Source organism: Vulpes lagopus, chromosome 7, assembly GCF_018345385.1.
Source record: "Vulpes lagopus strain Blue_001 chromosome 7, ASM1834538v1, whole genome shotgun sequence".
Classification (NCBI taxonomy): domain Eukaryota; kingdom Metazoa; phylum Chordata; class Mammalia; order Carnivora; family Canidae; genus Vulpes; species Vulpes lagopus.
In genome coordinates, this window is record NC_054830.1 from 110,320,676 (window position 1) to 110,341,192 (window position 20,517).

The 20,517-nt window shown below is 41.8% G+C and overlaps 1 protein-coding gene across 1 annotated transcript; it reads left to right on the forward strand.

The window, feature by feature from the left end:
- Window positions 1-4,771: 4,771 nt before the first annotated feature.
- Window positions 4,772-18,340, forward strand: C7H5orf15 (chromosome 7 C5orf15 homolog). The gene is made up of 3 exons (XM_041764320.1): window positions 4,772-4,956; window positions 14,765-15,291; window positions 16,834-18,340. The coding sequence occupies exons 1-3, from the start codon at window positions 4,818-4,820 to the stop codon at window positions 16,963-16,965; spliced, it is 798 nt and encodes a 265-aa protein (XP_041620254.1). The 5' UTR covers window positions 4,772-4,817; the 3' UTR covers window positions 16,966-18,340.
- The last annotated feature ends 2,177 nt before the right edge of the window (window positions 18,341-20,517 follow it).

A 20,517-nucleotide genomic window follows, 5' to 3' on the forward strand; every position in this document is an offset into this window, starting at 1 on the left:
TTGGCATTTGTGTTTGCTTGCACTGTGTGTGTGAGAGAGATTTTTAGTTTTCTGCTGTTGCATAACACATTAGCCATATTTAGTTGCTTAAAACAACACTCAATTATTTATTTCACAGGCTTGTAGGTCAGAAGTCTACCACAGTATGGCTGGGTTCTCTGTTAAGATTCTCACTATCCTGAAATTAGGATGTCTGCCAGGGTGTGTTCTCATCTGGAGACAAGAGTCCTCTTCCAAGCTCATGTGGTTGTGGCAGGATTCAACTCTTTTAGGTTATAGGATAACGATCCCTATTTCCTTGCGGGCCATCAGGTAGAGGTATTCTCAGCAAATAGAGGCCACGTGCATTCCTTGCCACATGGTCCCCTCCCATCTTTAAAGCTGGCATGGAGGAACTCCCTTGTTGTCAAATCCCTCTCATATTTGAAATCTCTAGGAGGAGCGCCAGCTACACCATATGCCTTTTAAAATTTTTTACTATTTATTTGTTCATTTATTTAATAAAGATTTTACTAACGGCGAGAGATAGTGTGCACATGTGCGTGTACATGTGAGGGGAGGGGCAGAGAGAGAGGGAGAGAGAATCTCAAGTGGACTCTGCTTAGTGCAGAGACCAATGTAGGACTTGATCCCATGACCCTAAGATCATGATTTGAGCTGCAATTAAGAGTCGGACAGTTAACTGACTGAGCCAGCCAGGCACCCCTATTTTTTATTTATTGAGGTATAATTGACATAGAATATATTGGTTTCAGGTGGACAACATAATGATTCAATATTTGTATTACAAAATGATCACTACAATAAATCTAGTTAGCATCTCTCACCATACAGTTACATTTTTTTTTTTCCTTGTGATAACTAAGATCTGCTCTCGGGGCATTTGGGTGGCTCAGTCGGTTAAGCATCTGCCTTCGACTCAGGTCATGATCCCAGGGTTGTGGGATCAAGCCCTGCATTGGGCTCCCTGCTCAGCAGTGAGTCTGCTTCTCCCTCTCCACCACTTGTGTTCTCTTGTGCACGTTCTCTCAATAAATAAATTTTAAAGATAGAAGATCTTCTCTCTTAGCAACTTTCAAATAGACAATACAGCATTATTAACTATGGTCACCATGCTGTACATGACATCCCCAGGACTTAATTCATAACTTCTCCAAAGCTTTTAAGGGCTCACCTGATGAGGTGAGATCTTCTCAGGAAAATCTCCCCTTAACGACTGTGCCCTTTATTTATTTTTTTTATTTTTTTAAAGATTTTATTTTATTCATAGAGACAGAGAGGCAGAGACACAGGCAGAGGGAGAAGCAGGATCCCTGCAGAGAGCCTGATGTGGGACTCCATCCAGGGTCTCCAGGATCACACCCTGGGCTGCAGGCAGCGCCAAACCACTGTGCCACTGGGGCTGCCTGGACTGTGCCCTTTAGTAACCTATCACAGTAATGATAATCCCATCATGTTCACAGGTCCCTCTCATACCCAAGGGCAGTGGATCATACAAAGGCATGGATCATTGAGGTTTGTTCTAGAATTCTGCAGTTTAGATTTTAAAAAATGACAGTGTGGGCAGCCCAGGTGGCTCAGAGGTTTAAGGCCGCCTTCAACCCAGGGCATGATCCTGGAGACCTGGGATCGAGTCCCACATCGGGCTCCCTACATGGAGCCTGCTTCTCCCTCTGCCTGTGTCTTTGCCTCTCTCTCTCTCTGTATCTCTCATGAATAAATAAAGTCTTAAAAAGAAATGCTTTAAAAAAAGTGACAATGTGTAAATTTCCAACATTTACAAAGTAAAAGAGTAAACTACGTATACAGTATCCAGCTTCAGTAAATGTGAACATTTTTTTCTATTCCATAATACATTTTTAGGCAGAGTGCCTTTTTATGGATGTTTGGAAGTGACAGTGCCAAACAAATTATCAGATTTACTTGAACATTTTGTGTCACCCAAAACTTGCTGGCCTCTATTTGTCATACTGTCTTCATCAGGTTCATGAGGATCTGTATCTTTTAAAGTGAGCTTCTGAATTTGTCCAGAGATTTTGGCACATAACAGTTGGGTACATCCAGTCTGAGGCTAGGTACAGTACTGGTATTTTGAAATGTACAAAGGGCCCTCTGAATATTGAAGGGTATATTTCCCTCCCCTTAGATATTAAGTATCTGCCTGTTGTATGCAGCATGTCAGAATATTGTGCAAAATGCCTTGAGTTCATGATATTTCATAGGTAAGAGAACCCAAACACGCTGATCTGGGGACACAGGAAGAAAGAGGACAAAGAAGAGAAGATTGAAGGTGTGTTTATTATAGGAAAAGTCTTACATCTGAATCTCCCAACAAGCAGAAGCTAGAATTGAGAGGCTTATTCATTAAACTGAGTTGTGGTTTCTGTGCTCAGAGAAGGGAAAGCTCCAAGGGAATTGGGAAGCCTTAGTATCCTGGCTACCATGGAGGGTTTGCAATAAGGGTACCATTCAGTCTGTCTAGGCTTGTGGTGGGCTTCGGGAAAGGAACATGAATGACCTCTTAGTTTTCTTAACACAGAGTTTGTGTTGTTGTGTTTCTGAGCTGTCACCGGGGCCAGATAAATGTTAAGGGAAACCAGATTCAGGAAAACGGGCCCTTCTCTCCTTAGAGGGGCAGCTCAGCTCTGTCTCTGGAGGATTCTTCTGTGGGAATCGCAGACATCAGAATGGTGAAGCTATGTGTACAGCAAATGTCTTGCTTCATGCCACAATGATTTTCCAGCAAATCAATCAAGTGGAACTTCTAGGATTTCAAGTCTACAGACATTTATTTAAGAAACATTTGCAGAATACCCCACAGCATGTGTCAAGGCAGTAAGGGAACTCTCTAAATCTGCATTTTTATATACTGGAGGCTTTATGTTAACAAAATTTAAAAAGTAACAAGTGTATTGTAGGAAATGTGGAGGCTGTTTGCAACCTACTTCCTAGCCTGCTTTCCTGCTTTTTCTCCAGTACACCTTTACCATTGTATAGTGTCTGTTTTACACTATCTTCTTCCTCACAAACTCCACAAAGGTATGTAATTCATTTAGTTAACTGTTGTATCCTGAAATATGAAAAGGTGCTAAGTATTTGCTGAAGTAACAAATGATGAGGAGAAAGCTAGAAAGTGAAACATTTACCTATAATTTCACCACCCAAATATGGTGACTGTGAGCAGTTGTGTTTCATTTGCATTTGGGAGAGGGAGCACAGCTACTTCTCTTTTGGGATCAGTCTGTTAAACAGTCAGATCTTGGGATCCCTGGGTGGCGCAGCGGTTTGGCGCCTGCCTTTGGCCCGGGGCGCGATCCTGGAGACCCGGGATCGAATCCCACGTCGGGCTCCCGGTGCATGGAGCCTGCTTCTCCCTCTGCCTGTGTCTCTGCTTCTCTCTCTCTCACTGTGTGCCTATCATAAAATAAATAAAAAAAAATTAAAAAAAAATAAACAGTCAGATCTTCCTTTTAACAATGTTGTTTCTTAAAAGATTTTATTAATTTGTTTGAGAGAAAGAGCGGGAGGAGGGGCAGAGGGAGAGAGAATCCCAAGTGGAGTACCCCGAGCACAGAGCCACAGGTGGAGGCAGTGCTGGATCTCATGACCCTGAGATCATGATCTGAGCCAAAATCAAGAGTTAGCCACTTGTGTCAATCAGAGAGAGACAATTATCTGATTTCACTCATATGTGGAATTTAAGAAAACATGATCATAGGGGAATGGACCGGAAAAATAAGATGAAATCAGAGAGGGAAACAACTCATAAGAGACTTAATCATAGGAAACAAACAGGGTTGCTGGAGGAGGGGTGGGGAGATGGGGTAACCGCGTGACGGGCATTAAGGAGGCCAGGGGGTGTAAAGAGCCCTGGGTGTTCTATGCAACTGATGAATCACTAACCTCTACCTCTGAAACTAATAATACACTATGTTAATTAATTGAATTTAAATAAAAAAGGAATTGGCCACAACCCACTGAGCAATCCAGGTGCCTCTTTTTTTTTTTTTTTTTTTTTTTTATGATTTTATTTATTTGAAAGCTCCAGAGAGCGAGCACAAGGACGGGGAGCATCACAGGGGGAGGGAGAAGCGGGCTTCCCTCTGAGCGGGGAGCCTGGCTGCAGGCTTGGTCCCAGGACCCTGGGGTAATGATCTGAGCCGAAGGCAGATGCTTGACCCACTGAGCTACCCAGGGATCCCGCTTCTTCCTTTTATTTATTTATTTATGATAGTCACACAGAGAGAGAGAGGCAGACACAGGCAGGAGAAGCAGGCTCCATGCACCGGGAGCCCGATGTGGGATTCGATCCCGGGTCTCCAGGATCGCGCCCTGGGCCAAAGGCAGGCGCCAAACCGCTGCGCCACCCAGGGATCCCCCGCTTCTTCCTTTTAATAATGTTTTAGGGGCACGCGGCTGGCTCAGTCCGTAAAGTAGGCCACACTTGACCTTAGGGTCGTAAGTTCGAGCCCCACTTTGGGTGTAGCGATTACTGAAACACAGTCTTTATAAAAACGCCAATGTTTAAAATACTTTCACGAACTGGACGGCGCCCATCACGTGGCAGGCAGGGAGGGGCTCCCCCTGACCCTCCCTGCAGCGAACACTTCACAACCCGAACCGCCAACGTGCTTGGCGGGGCCTGCCCTCCGCTACAGCTGGGTACCCTCCCTCCGCGTCCCGGTTTCCTGATCTCCCGGCCAGGCTGCGACGTCATCACGTTGAGACGCAGATGCCTCTGGCGGCGGTGCCTCACGCAGTGTCTGACGTCATGACGTAGAGCTTAGCAACAGCGCAGGCTCCCGGCGGAGTCCGTTATGGCCGCTGCTGCCCTGAGGAGGATGAGGGGAGCCGTGCAAGCGAGACTGCGGCCCTCGCCGGGCCTCCAGGCGTCCGGGGTGCTGGCGCGGCCGCTGGTCCTGGCGCTCCTGCTCGCGTCCGCCACCACGTCCAGGGGTAAAGGGCGCGCGGCGGCAGCGCGGGCGCGGGCGCGGGCGGGGAGACGGGCCGGGCCAGGGCGCGGGCGCTTCCGAGTGTCCGGCGCGGAGGGCGGCGTCCGGAGACGGCCGCGTCTCTCGGGGCGAGGTGGGCGAGCAGGCTGTCGGGAGGAGTCTCCGGAGGTGGGGTCTCGGGCGGGCCCGGAGCGGGAGCCGGAAGCGCGAGTGCGGGTGGGCGTGGAGGGGGAGCGGTGGCGTGGGCCCGGACTCGAGCGCTTGCCGCGGGAGTGGCGGTGGGGGGTCTGCGAAGTTGCTCGCAGGGGCGAGTCGCGAGGGGGCCGAGGGAGCAAGTGCGGCGGGGACGGCGCAGTCAGGTGTGGTGTCGGGCGGGGTGGGGGGGGCAGCGTAGGGGGCGAGGCGCCGGGTAGGGGAGTGTGGGCGCCCTCGGCGCGGGGAAGCGGTGAGGACCTCGGTGGGCGGGCGCTGACCCCACCGGGCTGCTGCCGAGGGACCCGACGGGGGACAGGACCCTGCAGACGCGGTTCTCCGTGCCCTGCCGTGGCCGGACGAGACTGCTTCGTCTTAATAGGGTCGTTGGGATTTGATTATTTAATTAAAATTCTATCAGACTTTTTTGTTGTTATTTATTGAAGTGTGGTTGGCACGTGACACGTGAGATTCAGAGGTACAGCCTAACGATTTGACATTTGTAGACACTAGGAACGTACCGGCACCGTAGTTGTAGTTACCACTCACCACCGTACGGAATTAAAAATTATTTTTTCTCGTAATGAGAGTAAATGTTAAGATTTTCTGTCTAAGCAACTTTCAAATATGCATTACTGTATTCTTGACGATGGCCACCCCGGCTGTATATGTTGCATCCTTACGAGTTACTTATTTTGTAACAGGAAGTTTGTACCTTTTGATACTCTTCTCCCAGCTCACCAGCCTCCAACACGCTCTTCTCTGGCAGCCATCAGTCTAGTCTCTTCTCTGGGAGTTTGGCTTGTTTGCTTGTTTGTTTCGTTTTGATTTTTTTTTTTTTTAAGATTTTATTTATTTGAGAGAGAGAATGAGCACGGGGAGGGGCAGAGGGAGAAGCAGACTCCCCACTGAGCAGGGGGCACCAGTGTGGGGCTCTATCCTGGGACCCCAGGATCATGACCTGAGCAGAAGGCAGATACCTAACTGACTGAGCCACCCGGAGCACCCATTGTTTTGATTTTTTTATTCCACATATAAGTGAGGTCATACGGTGTTTGTCTTTCTCTGTCTGACTTATTTTGCTTGGCATAATGCTTCAAGGTCATGTCATGTGATGTCACAAATGCCATATTTCTTTTTTTTTAAGATTTTATTTACTTTTTATTTTTTTAAAAAAGATTTTATTTATTCATGAGAGACGCAGAGAGAGTGAGAGGCAGAGACACAGGCAGAGGGAGAAGCAGGCTCCACACAGGGAACCCCATGTGGGACTCAATCCCAGGCCTCCAGGAGCATGCCCCCGGCCGAAGGCAGGCGCCAAACCTCTGAGCCACCCAGATATCCCCCAGATTTTATTTATTTGTTCATGAGAGACACACAGAGGCAGAGACACAGGCAGAGGGAGAAGCAGGCTCCATGCAGGGAGCCCCATGTGCAGGACTCGGTCCTGGACTCCGGGATCAGTCCTGAGCCACCCAGGTGTCCCACAAATGCCATATTTCATTTTTGTGTGTGTGTGGCTGAGTAGTATTCCATTGTATATACATACCACATCTTGATCTGTTCATCCATCCATGGGTATTTAAGTTGTTTCCATATCTTGGCTCTTGTAAATAATGCTGCATGATTAAGTATTTCTTTTTTTTTTTTTAATTTTTATTTATTTATGATAGTCACAGAGAGAGAGAGAAAGGCAGAGACACAGGCAGAGGGAGAAGCAGGCTCCCATGCACCGGGAGCCCGACGTGGGATTCGATCCCGGGTCTCCAGGATCACGCCCTGGGCCAAAGGCAGGCGCCAAACCGCTGCGCCACCCAGGGATCCCTGATTAAGTATTTCTTTTCTTAGAAATGTTACATTGTGAATGAAGATATTGAAGGCTTTATCAGGAAACAAATATGTAACCTACGGCCTGAGACTTAGGGAGAACAAATCCATTAATAAGAATTTGTAATGATTAAGCAGTATTTTGTTCAGTAGTCCGTTTTTCCTTTAGATCAAGACACAGTCCTGTTTTTCTTCTTATATCTTTTTTGAATTTTCAAATGAAAACCTGTGAATAGGATAGTGTTTTCTTGTTTGCCAACAGGGGCCGGGCTGTCTAGCCATAATTTGTCTACTACAGTGCTGTGGTTACTTCCTTAGGTTTCCTCAGCAGCACTGAGGTTAGGGCAGCCCCCATCCCAGAAGCATTTTAAGTCTGTGGGGGAAGGACTGAGGTTTGTTTTCCCAAGGCCTTTCATCATGAGTAAGTATAACGAGGGTTTGTCTGGTTGATGCAGATATTCCTATTCCTAAAGTCCTTACATATCATGATTGTTTTGGTTATTTAATCATTTAAGAAAAAACCTGACAGTTAAACATTTATTTTTCTTACTGGAATGCTTAAGACATACGGTTTGAGGGATATATAGCTGGTAACTGTAGTTTCAGAAACAGCTTTTCCCTTGGTTGAAAATTTTGTGAGAAGGGGCAAGCGAGGGGGAAGTGTGGACTCTTAAGGTATCCTCTTGTCCCTTTATTTATTAGAGCCCCATAAATGATTGCTTGATCTATATTGGGACATTTTAGGTAACCTTTTTCTTTATTAAATCTTTCAGTTTAAAATTCTTATTCTCTACTGAAAATAATTTAAAATGTAAACTAACATACATGTTCTTGGAAGCAGCTACACTGCAGTACATACCTTATGGTAGAGTGATTTCAAAGTACTCTTAATAAAAAAGCTTACAGTCTAGATAGGGGGTATGTGTATTTTAAAAATCTTATTTATTCATGAGAGACACAGAGGCAGAGACACAGGCAGAGGGGAGAAGCAGCCTCCCTGCAAGAAGCCTGGTGCGGGACTCCATCCTGGACCCCAGGATCATGCCCTGAGCCAAAGGCAGGCGCTCAACCACTGAGCCACCCAGGTGTCCCTATTTTGTTTTTGGAGTGGGAAGTAAAAATACATTTCTTTAAACTTTTTATTTTGAAATAATTGTAGATTCTCTTGCTGTTGTAGGATATAATACATATCCTATATACCCTTTACTCAGTTTCCCCAGTGGTAACATCTTAAGAAACTATAATACAGTATCACAGTCGTGATACTGACTTGGGTACACTAAAAGAGCATTGCCATCACCCTCTTGTGTTGCTCTTGTATAGTCACTCCCACTTCCTTCCTATCCCCCATTCCCTCTTGAAATCATGGCAACCACTTATCTGTTATTTCTTTAATTTTATCATTTGAAGGATGTGATATAAATGGAATCATATGGTATGTAATTTTTTGGAATTGGCTTTTTTTAACCTAGCATAATTCTATGGAGGTTAATCAAGTTGTTTCATTTGTTCTTTTTTATTGCTGAGTGATTCCATTATTGTATAGATATATTGCACTTTGTTTAACCATTCACCTTTTGAAGGACATCGGGGTTGTTTCCGGGTTTTGGCTATTCTGCTGTGAATGTTCATGTACAGATTTTTTGTGTGATTGTAAGTTTTCATTTCTTTGGGATAAATGGCCAGGGGTGCAATTGCTGGATCATAGGGTAGTTACATATTTAGTTTTTTAAGGAATTGCCAAAGTGTTTTCTGGCATTGTTGTCCTTTTTTTTAAAAAAGATTTTATTTATTTATTCATGAGAGACACACAGAGGGAGAGGCAGAGACACAGGCAGAGAGAGAAGCAGGCTCCATGCAGGAAGCCCGACGTGGGACTCGATCCTGGGTCTCCAGGATCATGCCCTGGGCCGAAGGCTGCCCCTGGCATTGTTGTCCTATTTTATGTTACCACCAGCAACACTTAAGTGATCTAGCTTCTCTGCATCTTTGCCAATATTTGATTTTGTCATTACTTTTTATTTTAGTCATTTTGATAGATGTGTAATGATATCTTTATTGTGGCTTTAATTTGCATTTCCCTGATGCATAATATCTTTTCCTGTGCTTATTTGCCATATATATATATATGAGTATATATATGGCAAATATATATATATATATATAGTCATATGTATATACCGTCTTCAGTGAAATGTACCTTTGTGTCTGTTGCCTGTGTTCTAGTTGGATTGTTAGCTCTTTCATTGTTTGAGTTTTCAGATTTCTTTATGTATTCTGGATACTAGTCCATTTTTGGGTTGGGGCTTACAAATATTTCTTCCTTTGTATAGCTTATCTTTTCATCCTCACAGGAAAGTCTTTTGTGGAGCAAATTTTTTTCATTTTGATAGAATCAAATTTATAGGGTTTTTTCCCTTTATGTACTGTGTTTTTTGGTGTCAAGTCTACAAATTTGTGTTTAGTCCTAGATTGCAGATTTTTTCCCTTTGTCTTTTTCTAAAAGTTTGTATAGTTGTACATTTTACCTTTATTTTTATTTTTTGAAGATTTATTTATTTGAGGGAGAGAGTGCTAGCGAGTGTGCCTGTGCTTACAAAAGCAGGGAGTAGGGGGAGGGGCAGAGGGGGAGGGAGAGGAAGAGTGAGAGGGAGAGAATCCCAAGCAGATTTCATGCTGGGTGAGGAGCACGGGGAAGGCTTGATCTCACTACACTGAGATCAGGACCTGAGTTGAAACCAAGAGTTGGGTGCTTAACCGACTGAGCCACCCAGGCATCCCTACATTTTACATTTAAATTGGTAATCCATTTTATTTTTATTGTATTTATTTATTATTTTTATCTTTAAAGTAATCTCTACAGAGGATCCCTGGGTGGCGCAGCGGTTTGGCGCCTGCCTTTGGCCCGGGGCGTGATCCTGGACACCCGGGATCGAATCCCACGTCGGGCTCCCGGTGCATGGAGCCTGCTTCTCCTCCCTCTGCCTGTGTCTCTGCCTCTCTCTCTCTCTCTCTGTGACTATCATAAATAAAATAAAAAATAAAATTCTAAAGTAATCTCTACACCCAACAGGGGTCTTGAACCCACCACCCCAAGATTAAGAGTCCCATGCTCCTCTGACTGAGCCCTGTGAACCATTTTTAGTTAATTTTTGTATAAGGTGTGAGGCTTAGGTCAAGTTTCATTTGGCTTGTTAATATGGTGGATAGCGTTGATTGATTTTTGAATACTATCAGTTTTGCATCCCTGGAATAACCCTTGTTCATGGAATATCATTCTTTTTATATATGACTTATTTCTGTTTGCTAATATTTTGTTAAGGATTTTTGCAGCTATGTTCACAAAAAATATTAGTCTGCAGTTTTCTTTTTCTGTAGTGTTTTGGTTTTGGTATCAGGGTAATAATACTACCTTCATAAAATGAATTGAACAGTGTTCCCTTCTGTTCTCTGGAAGAGATTCTGTAGAATTGGTGATAGTTCTTTAAGCATTTAATTCTCCAGTGAAACCATTTGGGCCTGGAGATTAATTTTTTGGGAGTTTTAAAATTCAAGATTTAATTGCATTAATAGTTATAGCGCTATTGGCATGATGTATTTCATCCTGGGTGAGTTTTGGTTTGTGTTTTTAAGACTCTGATCTTAAACTTTTCTCTTTTTAGTTGGCTTTTTATGACATTGCTCTGGCAGGGGAGGAGGGGTTGCTCTACAGTACTGTCAGATAGATGTAGAAATCTAGGGTCTCTATTTGATCTCTGTTGACACCCAAAGGGTGATAGTCTTCTTGTTACTTTCTGGACAAGGGTGGGGGTTCTGTCTCCCTTCATGGTCTGTACTTATATGGTAGTGAGGGTGGCTTTCTTACTACTGGGTGATGATTAAAGTCTTAACTCTCCACCAGGCCTCTTCTGACACCATTACACTGTGGAGAGGAGGAGGCAGTTTGTCACAGCCTGCTGAGGGTGGAAGTCTAGGCTCTCTACTTGGCCTTTGCTTGTGTAGATGCGAGGAGAGCCACAGTGGTGGTTTTTGTTTTTGTTTTTGTTTTTGTTTTTGTAGGTGTTTGCCTGGAGTAGAGCAGTCATTATCTAAAAGTTTTTTTTCTTCCTAGGCTGCCTCTCTCCTGATTTTTTGGTTAGAGAGAGCAGGCTTTTTTTTTTTTTTTTTTGTGGTGGGGGGATGGTTTGTGTACATACTCCCTTATGTTTCCAGGTTGCTGGTTTCTTTAGCTATAAGTCCAGAATATGTGAGGTAAAAGGAAAATCCAGGGAAGTTCCCACTAGGTTGTTTCTCAGGTCCTGAGGTTTCTAACCACTCTGCCTTATTTTCTCTATCTTTCAGAGTCTTAAGCTATTTTTTATGTAATATACAGGGTTAATTGTTTTCAGTGGAGGAATAGGCAAAATTTGTCTACTCCATATTCCTGGAAGCTTAAGTAAGAATTCATTTTGAATGTCAGACATCCAAGAGGAGATGTCAAGTTGCAGTTGGATTTATGAGTCTAGAGTTCTGGTAGTTCATGGAAGTTCCCTTCTTATGACTTCCTTTTTTCTCAGAGAAGTTAGAAAGTGATGTCATCCATTGAGAATGAGGACAACAGAGAAGGTGTGGAAAGTTTGAGAATAGAGGAGTGTATGAATAGTCTCCTAAGGGAGTAGGAAGGTAAATGGACTAGAAAAATAGAGTATAATTGCCCACAACATTGCATGTGTGCCTGAATTTTTGGCATTGAATTTAAAATGAAATAAAAACAGTGATATCGTCATGTATTTATTTCTAGATCTGTTCAGCTGCTTGGTGTAGATGGGGGAGTAGTCAGAAAATTTGATTTTACTTGGGATGTAGCCTTGCCAAGTGAATGGGACAAGGTGAGAAAGGGGTTAGGGGCCTGGAGGTGTACATAAGGGAGGGTTAATAGCTGACTATAAAACTGAATCTGGATAAAGAGAGAGGACAAGAGTATTGGGCAAGTATGGGATGGTGGCCCACGGAGGACTGAAAAGATGGTAGGATCAGATAATTGTAGGTCCTGAATCCTGAATGAATTAGGATAGACGGTCATGTCAGCAAGTAGGATGCGTGAAATTTAGATCGTGGAAGATTTGTGAAGATACTGACCATGATATGACAAGTTAAGGGGGAGGTCTGGCTCATCAGAAGAGAGGTCAAGGATTTTGAAATCAAAACAGTACTTGAGTAGAATGAACTAGAGTATCTGTGTATTTTTTTACAATGAACTAGAGTTCATTCTAGAGCCAGGAGCTAAAATAATTGAGAATAGGAACTCCAGGTTGACCTGGAGTTCATGGACAAAGATTATAGAGGGTGATTAGGTGATGCTAGGAGAATCAAGGCTGGTGCATCTAGGGAGGGGAATGGGATAATGGTCTGAAAGGGCCCCTTGGCTCCCCACCCCCAATAATTTCCCCCCTTCCAAATTCAGAGGTGCAAGGATGTGGGTAAAAAAACAACTTTTAATTAAAAGGGCTTCAGGGAAAGTGTATCTTTAGGGGAGAGCTAGTTTTCAGTTATAGCAAGAAATTGAAGGATAAGAGATTTGCTTATATCTGACTGAATTCCAGAGTGCACAGTGGATAAGTTTCTGGACATAGAGAGAGGTGGCTGGTGTGGACAATTACAGTCATTCCCACTCCTATCAGCTTGTGTCCTTTAAAAATACATGATTAAAAAAAAAAAAATACATGATTAAAAAAAAAAAAATACATGATTATTCTATTTTAGTATATATGCTGCCGAAGTGAGTAATGTACATGATTATTCTAAAAGTCAAGTATAGAAAAACAATTTTTAAAAAAGTCACGATTAGTTAGTTGGCTTCTAGGTTTAAAAAGTTATAGTTTAAATCATACTTTCCCCAATTTTGGCAGGAAAGTTAAATCTACCAGAGAAATAGTAATTTGTAAATACAAATGTAAAAATTCTTTTAAGAAATTCCTGTTAATAGTTTTCTGAATAATGTAGGCATTTGTAGGCCCTGTTTCTTTTCTTCCAATGGAAAGTTTCAAGGAACCAACTGTTGAAAGTATTTAAGACAGTTTTACTAATTCTTTTTTTACCACTTTGCTAGTTTATTTTTTTCTAAGAGATTCCATTCAGTCCAATTAAAACAAGCTATTTATTTTTTCTATACAAAATAGGTGTCAACTTTCTATACAAAATAGGTGTCAACAAACCACAGTATATTCATGTATTCGAGTATTACATGTTTGAACAAAGAGTAGTCTTTTAGGTTGCTAATTTATGTGCATGTACACATTTATGAAAGTCCAGGAATGATTTGGTTTAACTTACCCCTATAAAATATTTTAATTTGATAGACTTTAAAATAGTATCTGTGTATTTTTAGATCTCATGTGACAATCACTTTTTTTTTTTTTTTTACAAGATTTATTTTTTAGAGAGTGCAGGGGAAGGGGCAGAAGGAGAGAGAGAGTCTTAAGTGGACTCTGCTAAGTCCAAGCCCAACACAGGACTTAGATCTCATGACCCTGAGATCATGACTGGAGCTGAAACCAAGACTTAGACACTTAACTGTGCCACCCAGGTTCCCCAGACAGTTCCTTTTTTTAACAAATATAATGGATGCTCTTGAAGTTTTTTTTTTTTTAACAGATACTATATTAGATTATTAATTAGAAACACTGTTAAATTTCATCAGGGATTCTTCTGAACTTTTGGTGTATAGAGTTATTTCTGTAAATACTTTACTGTAGTAAACCATACTGAGTGGGTAGGAGCATAAGGAAATAAGAACTTGTATGTGTTTGGTGTCATTCCCATACCTGGATTGCCTTTCCCAAGCTTTAAAATAGTCTAGTTCAAAAAAAAAAAAAAAAGTCTACTTCACACTTAGTTTTCAATTTCCATTTCTTCCCCTTTAGGAGTTTTCGCTTTCTTCTACCTAAGAATACTTAAAAAGAAAACTGGCAGGGGAGGCCTTCTGGTTCTGGCATCACTTAGAAATGCTGCCTGCAGCTTGCTTATAGCGTCTCTTAAATTTGTTGTATTATTTTGAAAATATTTAGGTTCACATTCTATGTCTAGTTTTTATTTTTTATTTTTATTTTTTGTATATTTTTTAATTGGAGTTCGATTTGCCAACATATAGCATAACATCCAGTGCTCATCCTGTCAAGTGCCCCCTCAGTGCCTGTCACCCAGTCACCCCAACCCCCCGCCCACCTCCCCTTCCACTACCCCTTGTCCATTTCCCAGAGTTAGGAGTCTCTCATGTTCTGTCACCCTCTCTGATATTTCCCACTCGTTTTCTCTCCTTTTCCTTTTGTTCCCTTTCTGTATCTAGTTTGTGGCCTACTTGAGCTAGGATCAGCCACCAATATCTGTTCTTTTTTTTTTTTTTTTTTTTTTTTTTTTCCAATATCTGTTCTGAGGATGGTGTGCAGTCTGGACAGGTGTTACTGAAGTCCAGCCTCTATGTGAAATGAAAACAGAGGGGATGGATGAGAGCTTTGTGTGAATTTCACCATTGTTACCTAACGTTATCCCTCTCTGTTCTTTCCTTTTTCTTTTGGTGGCAGGCTATGTAATGTAGTAGGTCTTTTATTTCTTTCTGGCTAAAGAGTTATTACCTGATGAATAATTGACTAAGAAGAAATGTAACGGATTGCTGGCTATTGAGACTTATTAACAAATAACAAAAGAGGAATTTGGCAAAGAGAAATGCTTAGTGAAAATTTTAGGTAAATATGCTTCTGGCTTGGTGGAGATAAAGTTGGAGATTTCAGTTTAATGTTCTTTATTCACTATTTTAGCTCTTCCACAAACTGATTTGCTGAGCCACACTGTACTCCAGCCAGATGTTTCTGCTCCAAGTACGAGTGCTGTAACACATGAAAACCAAACCAAACTTTCTGTCTTCCAAATCCGCACCACTCTCCAACCCACAGCTAGTACAGAGAAAAGTGGAGGGGCATCTGTGGCCCCTCATCCCTCACCTACTACTTCTCTGTCTCAAGAGGAAACAGATAACAATGAAGATCCCAGCATAGAGGAAGAGGATCTTCTCACGCTCAATAGTTCTCCGTCCACTGCCAAAGACACTCTGGACAATGGAGACTATGGAGAACCAGACTATGACTGGACCACCAGCCCCAGAGATGATGAGTCCAGTGAGGCCCTGGAAGAAAACAGGAACTACATGGAAATTGAACAGTCAGTGAGGTCTTTTAAGAGCCCATCCTCAAATATTGAAGAGGAAGATAGCCATTTCTTTTTTCATCTTATTATTTTTGCTTTTTGTATTGCTGTTGTTTACATTACATATCACAACAAAAGGAAGGTATGTTTGGTCTTTTTCAGCCCCTCTAATTATCCTTTCTTATCTGTTACATTTCTTACTAATGTTCTGATGATTCAGAATTTTGTTCTTTTTTAGTGAAGTTTAAATTGATGGTAAAATATCAAGATGTCTGATCAATTTGTAAATCTGTGGTGTATTTCAACAAATTACAGACAATGCTTTATCTTGTGTGCTTCCGAAAAAACGTCGAAAGGTTTATTTATTTATTTATTTATTTATTTATTTATTTATGATAGTCACAGAGAGAGAGAGAGAGAGAGAGAGAGAGAGAGAGGCAGAGACACAGGCAGAGAGAGAAGCAGGCTTCATGCACCGGGAGCCTGATGTGGGATTCGATCCCGGGTCTCCAGGATCACACCCTGGGGCAAAGGCAGGCGCTAAACCGCTGCGCCACCCAGGGATTCCTCGAAAGGTTTTTTAATTAGTGAAATGAAAGCCTGGTGTTTTTTTTTTTTAATAAATTTATTTTTTATTGGTGTTCAATTTGTCAACATACAGAATAACACCCAGTGCTCATCCAGTCAAGTGCCCACCTCAGTGCCCGCCGCCTAGTCACCCCCACCCCCCGCCCACCTCCCCTTCTACCACCCCTAGTTCGTTTCCCAGAGTTAGGAATCTTTCATGTTCTGTCTCCCTTTCTGATATTTCCTACCCATTTCTTCTCCCTTCCCCTCTATTACCTTTCACTATTATTTATATTCCCCAAATGAATGAGACCATATAATGTTTGTCCTTCTCCGATTGACTTATTTCACTCAGCATAATACCCTCCAGTTCCATCCACATCAAAGCAAATGGTGGGTATTTGTCATTTCTAATGGCTGAGTAATATTCCATTGTATACATAAACCACATCTTCTTTATCCATTCATCTTTCGATGGACACCGAGGCTCTTCCACAGTTTGGCTATTGTGGACATTGCTGCTATAAACGTTGGGGTGCAGGTGTCCCGGCGTTTCATTGCATCTGTATCTTTGGGGAGCCTGGTGGTTTTTAAAAAACAGGTTGTATGTCTTAAGTTAGCATTGCTACTTCAGTGGCAATATTTGTGGAAAAAGATTAATTGCTTATATATACTTTTAATTAATTAAGCTTTGAATTTAATGATCTTTTAATAACTTTTTTCCTGGTTGTAAAATACATATTTATTTTGAATATATAAATACATATTTATTTAGAATGCCAGTGATATTCTATCCCAGTGTTGAATGTTGGGCCATCTCTGTTATAACTACCTAAGGGACTTGTTAAATAGGTAGGCTCCTTGGTTCCCTTGTGATCTACTAACTCATTTCTGCAGATGGAACCCAGAATCAATCTTCAGCAAGCATTCTACATTAAATTTTGAGAAGCACTGTTTTACTTTTTTTACAAAATGGAAAATAAAGCCCTTCTGTTGTTGTTATTTTACTTTCTGAATTTGGGGGCCTAGGACAGAGATAATATACTTATTATACTTTTAGTATATCCCCACTTTCTTTTTTGCATATCTAATTTATTTATTTATTTATTTTTTCCAGATTTTCCTTCTGGTTCAAAGCAGGAAATGGCGTGATGGTCTTTGTTCCAAAACAGTGGAATATCATCGTCTAGACCAGAATGTTAATGAGGCAATGCCTTCTCTGAAGATTACCAATGATTATATTTTTTAAAGCACTGTGATTTGAGTTTGCTTATTATGTAATTTTATTTGCTTGACTTTTTTATATAATATTGTGCAGATGTTTGCCATAGGCAGTTGGTACTTAAATGAGAGATGGGTCTCTCTTTATTTTGCCTTGGTGCTTTGGAAATGAAATATCACAAACAAGGAGTATATAATTTTTTATCTACACTTTTAGAGGTAAATTTAATCAGGTGTCCAGAATGTGGAGCTAAGCATTATCTGTTAGTTTTGTTTTAGATTTCTTTATTACTTCTTTTGGAAGTATTAGTAATACTGGTTTTAAAAGATCCCAACCTTGTAACTAAATCCTAACATATCTGGTACTGTTGGCTCAGATTCTCTTTCTGCCATCCAAGTACTATTTTTTAAGCATACATTCTGTGCTCCCAAACTATAATCTACAAGGATGTGTGTAATAGTGCTTGGCATATAAGTAACATTTTTTCTTCCAGGAAAATTGCTTTGGATATTTTTGGATAATTTAATTTAAACATAATTTAAGATAATGATATTGCTCAATCTGACCACAATTTTAGGCAAAACATTAATAAATGTCTCTAGAAATCCTGGCAGTAGAGAGACTCTGCAGTTTGCAGTGGACGTGGATAAAATGTTATAGATATACTGTATTTTGGCTTAAATTACTGAATTAAATTTAGAGGTAGAAATTGTGGCAAAATATTAAATACAAATTCAGTTGCTTTTAGTTAGCAATTGATTGTAGCACGGGTTCCTCCAAGCTTTCAAGCAAGGAGCAGAGTTTAAAATTATATCAGATTTGTTCATTTTGTTTATTACTTTATAGTAAGTTTGGTAAGTTTGAATAAATCTTAGGGGCCATTATCACTTAAGTAATACTTTATCTAGGCTTTTCAAAATTATACCTCAATGAAGTTGTTTGTATACATAAAGGATATATGTGTACACTGACTTTTTCTCCCCGTGTACTTGTTTTATTTTCTTCTGTTTTGTTTTTCACAGCAACTGGAAATTATTTAATGTATTTCATTTTAGCCTGTCTTTATATAATAAAGAGTTGATCAGTTTGTAAATATGTGATTTAAACCATGGTTGACTTACAAATGTCACTGCAATTTTTTAGAAAACATAATCCCTAATATATGTTAAACACCTACTCAGAAAGCCTGGGTGAGCCAGTGAGCATGTGCTTTGTGTCAAGATGGAAGAAGTAGGGCAATCCATCATTTCTTTCAGGTGGACAATTTACTGTCCTAATAAGGAAGGGAGCACAATGGAAATACACCTGAACTGTTTTATTGCAGTAATTTTTCATATCTGAAATTGTATTATTTAATATTTTGAATAAGATTTTAAAAATAAATGGCAAAGATATAAATCTATGATTTTATAAGTATGTTTCATTTTAATGATGGCATGGAGTCCTTCATTTGGGTGGTGACAGAGAGGTCGTGCTTTGGGAGTAAGATAAACTGACTAGCTTGCTTTTGTTCCTTTTGGCAGTAGTACTCTGCCTCTACGAAGCCTCTTAGATTTCTAAATCCTACGTGAGGTCTAGTTTTCTGCTAGGTACTGAAGTTTAATGAAAACTCTTGCAAAGTAAGTTTGCGAAGAAAAGTAAAGGAGCTACATCAGTGTATGCTTTCTAGTATTCTGGCCTCCCTTTTGTGCCCCTGCTGAAGGTTCCCCTATCAGGAAGCTCGTACCATCTTGTGGATCTAGGGTTCTTGGGCTCTTCCTGATGGCACAGTCTCTGCATTCCAAGCCCCAGTGCTGCAATCAAATAGTCTTTGACTTTTGGAGCATCACATCATACACTGATTAAAAATGCTGCTGGGAATGCCTGGTGGGCTCAGTTGGTGGAGCATCCAACTTTTGATCTTGGGGTTGTGAGTTTGGGCCCCATGTTTGGTATGGAGATTACTTAAAAAACATAAATTTTTTTTTTAAGATTTTATTTATTTGAGAGAGAGGGCATGAACAGGGGGAAGGGTAGAGAGAGAGGGAGAGAGGATCTCAAGCAGACTCCTTGTTGAGCAAGACCCGCATTTGAGTCTTTTTTTTTTTTTTTTATAATAAATTTATTTTTATTGGTGTTAAATTTACCAACACTGCATTTGAGTCTTACAGCACAGTGTAGCTGACCTGTGTGTGCTCTCTGTTCCCTTCTCCCACTCTGGGTAGGTGAGGCATTCTGCACCAGGTGTTGGAACGAATGGCATAATAGGCTACCTTTTAGCTTCTATTTCTTATCTGAAAAGGGATGTTTTAAAACTTGTGAGGTAGATAGAAACAGACATTTTGAATTTGTGCAGGCAGGAATGTCGTGACTGGGGTTTTGATTTTAGGTGTGATCTCATGAGGGTGAGTGCAGTTTCTTAATAGAATGTGTGCAGGGGGCAGCCCTCTCAATACCTTGCCCCAGAATGTAAGCTTGAGAACAGAAGACTGGCTCTTAGTCATCTCTGGCCCCCTATTCAGCACTGCCTGGCTCCTACTAGGTCCCTTGAAATTGTTCAGTGATGTGTTTGTGAAATTAGATAAGACAAAGGAGGCTCAGCACAGGCTCATATAGTTGACATTCGGTCTAATAATACTACTGACATTTGGGACTCAGACCTGCACTCAGTAGGGGAGAACCAAGACGTGTGCGTGTGTGTCAGCTTTATCCGAACAGCCACATTCCTACATTGTGTGCGATAATAGCCCTTCCCCAAATCCCAGGTTCTGATCAGAGCAGCTGCTGTCCATGAAGGCAAAAGTGGAGGATGCCACTGCTGGTGCAGCTTCCCAAAGCGTCCAGTTCTTTGTCTCGCCCTGACTGACTTTGCCTTCTCTCAACCTGTTCTGCTGGTGCAATAGTTTGCCTCCCTCCTGGGTCCAGCGGCGAGCAGTTCCATCCTTCTCAGCAGAAGTTGAGGTTGAAAGTATTGCTGAGGGCCTGATGTCTTCCAAGGGAGTGGAGAAGGAGGCTGTCCTGAGGTTTGAAGTCAGTGTGTGAACAGAATTCTGTTCACTTGTGTTTTTAACTCCGACTTGAGGAGGAAGTTGCTGGGACAGATTCTGCATGCACATAGACCTGGGGTCATTTCTGACTCCCATTTCAGTAACCTGGTGGTGGTGACTTGCTGTTTGGGTGAAGTGACTCAGGGAACCTGATTCTGGAGCAGAAAGCAGCAGCTTCTACGCCCTAAGCTCCAAGCCTGCCTCTCTTTCAGCTCCCGGAGGAGTCCCAGAATCCTCTGTCCCTGCTCCCGAGGAAGCTTTTCTCTGACACCCGAATATCTCTGCTTTAAGACCCTATGCTTCTTTTTCTCACAGCCCCCAAACTGTCTCACTTCTCTGCTGAGTAATGATGGCATGTTCTGGGAATCATTTACTTCCTGCACACCCTTCTTGTAGGATCCCTTGTGCTTCTCTGCCAGGCCACCCCTTGGCATGTGGATTGGATGGTACTCCCATGTGAGACCCTTGTAAAAGAGACAGTGCCGGGCAGCCCGGGTGGCTCAGTGGTTTAGCACCCGCCTTCGGCTCAGGGCATGATCCTGGAGATGGGGGA

What these genes read in the sequence shown, in the direction of transcription:
- C7H5orf15 (XM_041764320.1), top strand. Translation starts at nt 4,818, where the DNA reads ATGGCCGCTGCTGCCCTGAGGAGGATGAGGGGAGCCGTGCAAGCGAGA. An exon ending in GTCCGCCACCACGTCCAGGG is followed by an intron (nt 4,957 to 14,764) that starts GTAAAGGGCGCG and finishes TCACTATTTTAG; the next exon opens with CTCTTCCACAAACTGATTTG. An exon ending in CATATCACAACAAAAGGAAG is followed by an intron (nt 15,292 to 16,833) that starts GTATGTTTGGTC and finishes TATTTTTTCCAG; the next exon opens with ATTTTCCTTCTGGTTCAAAG.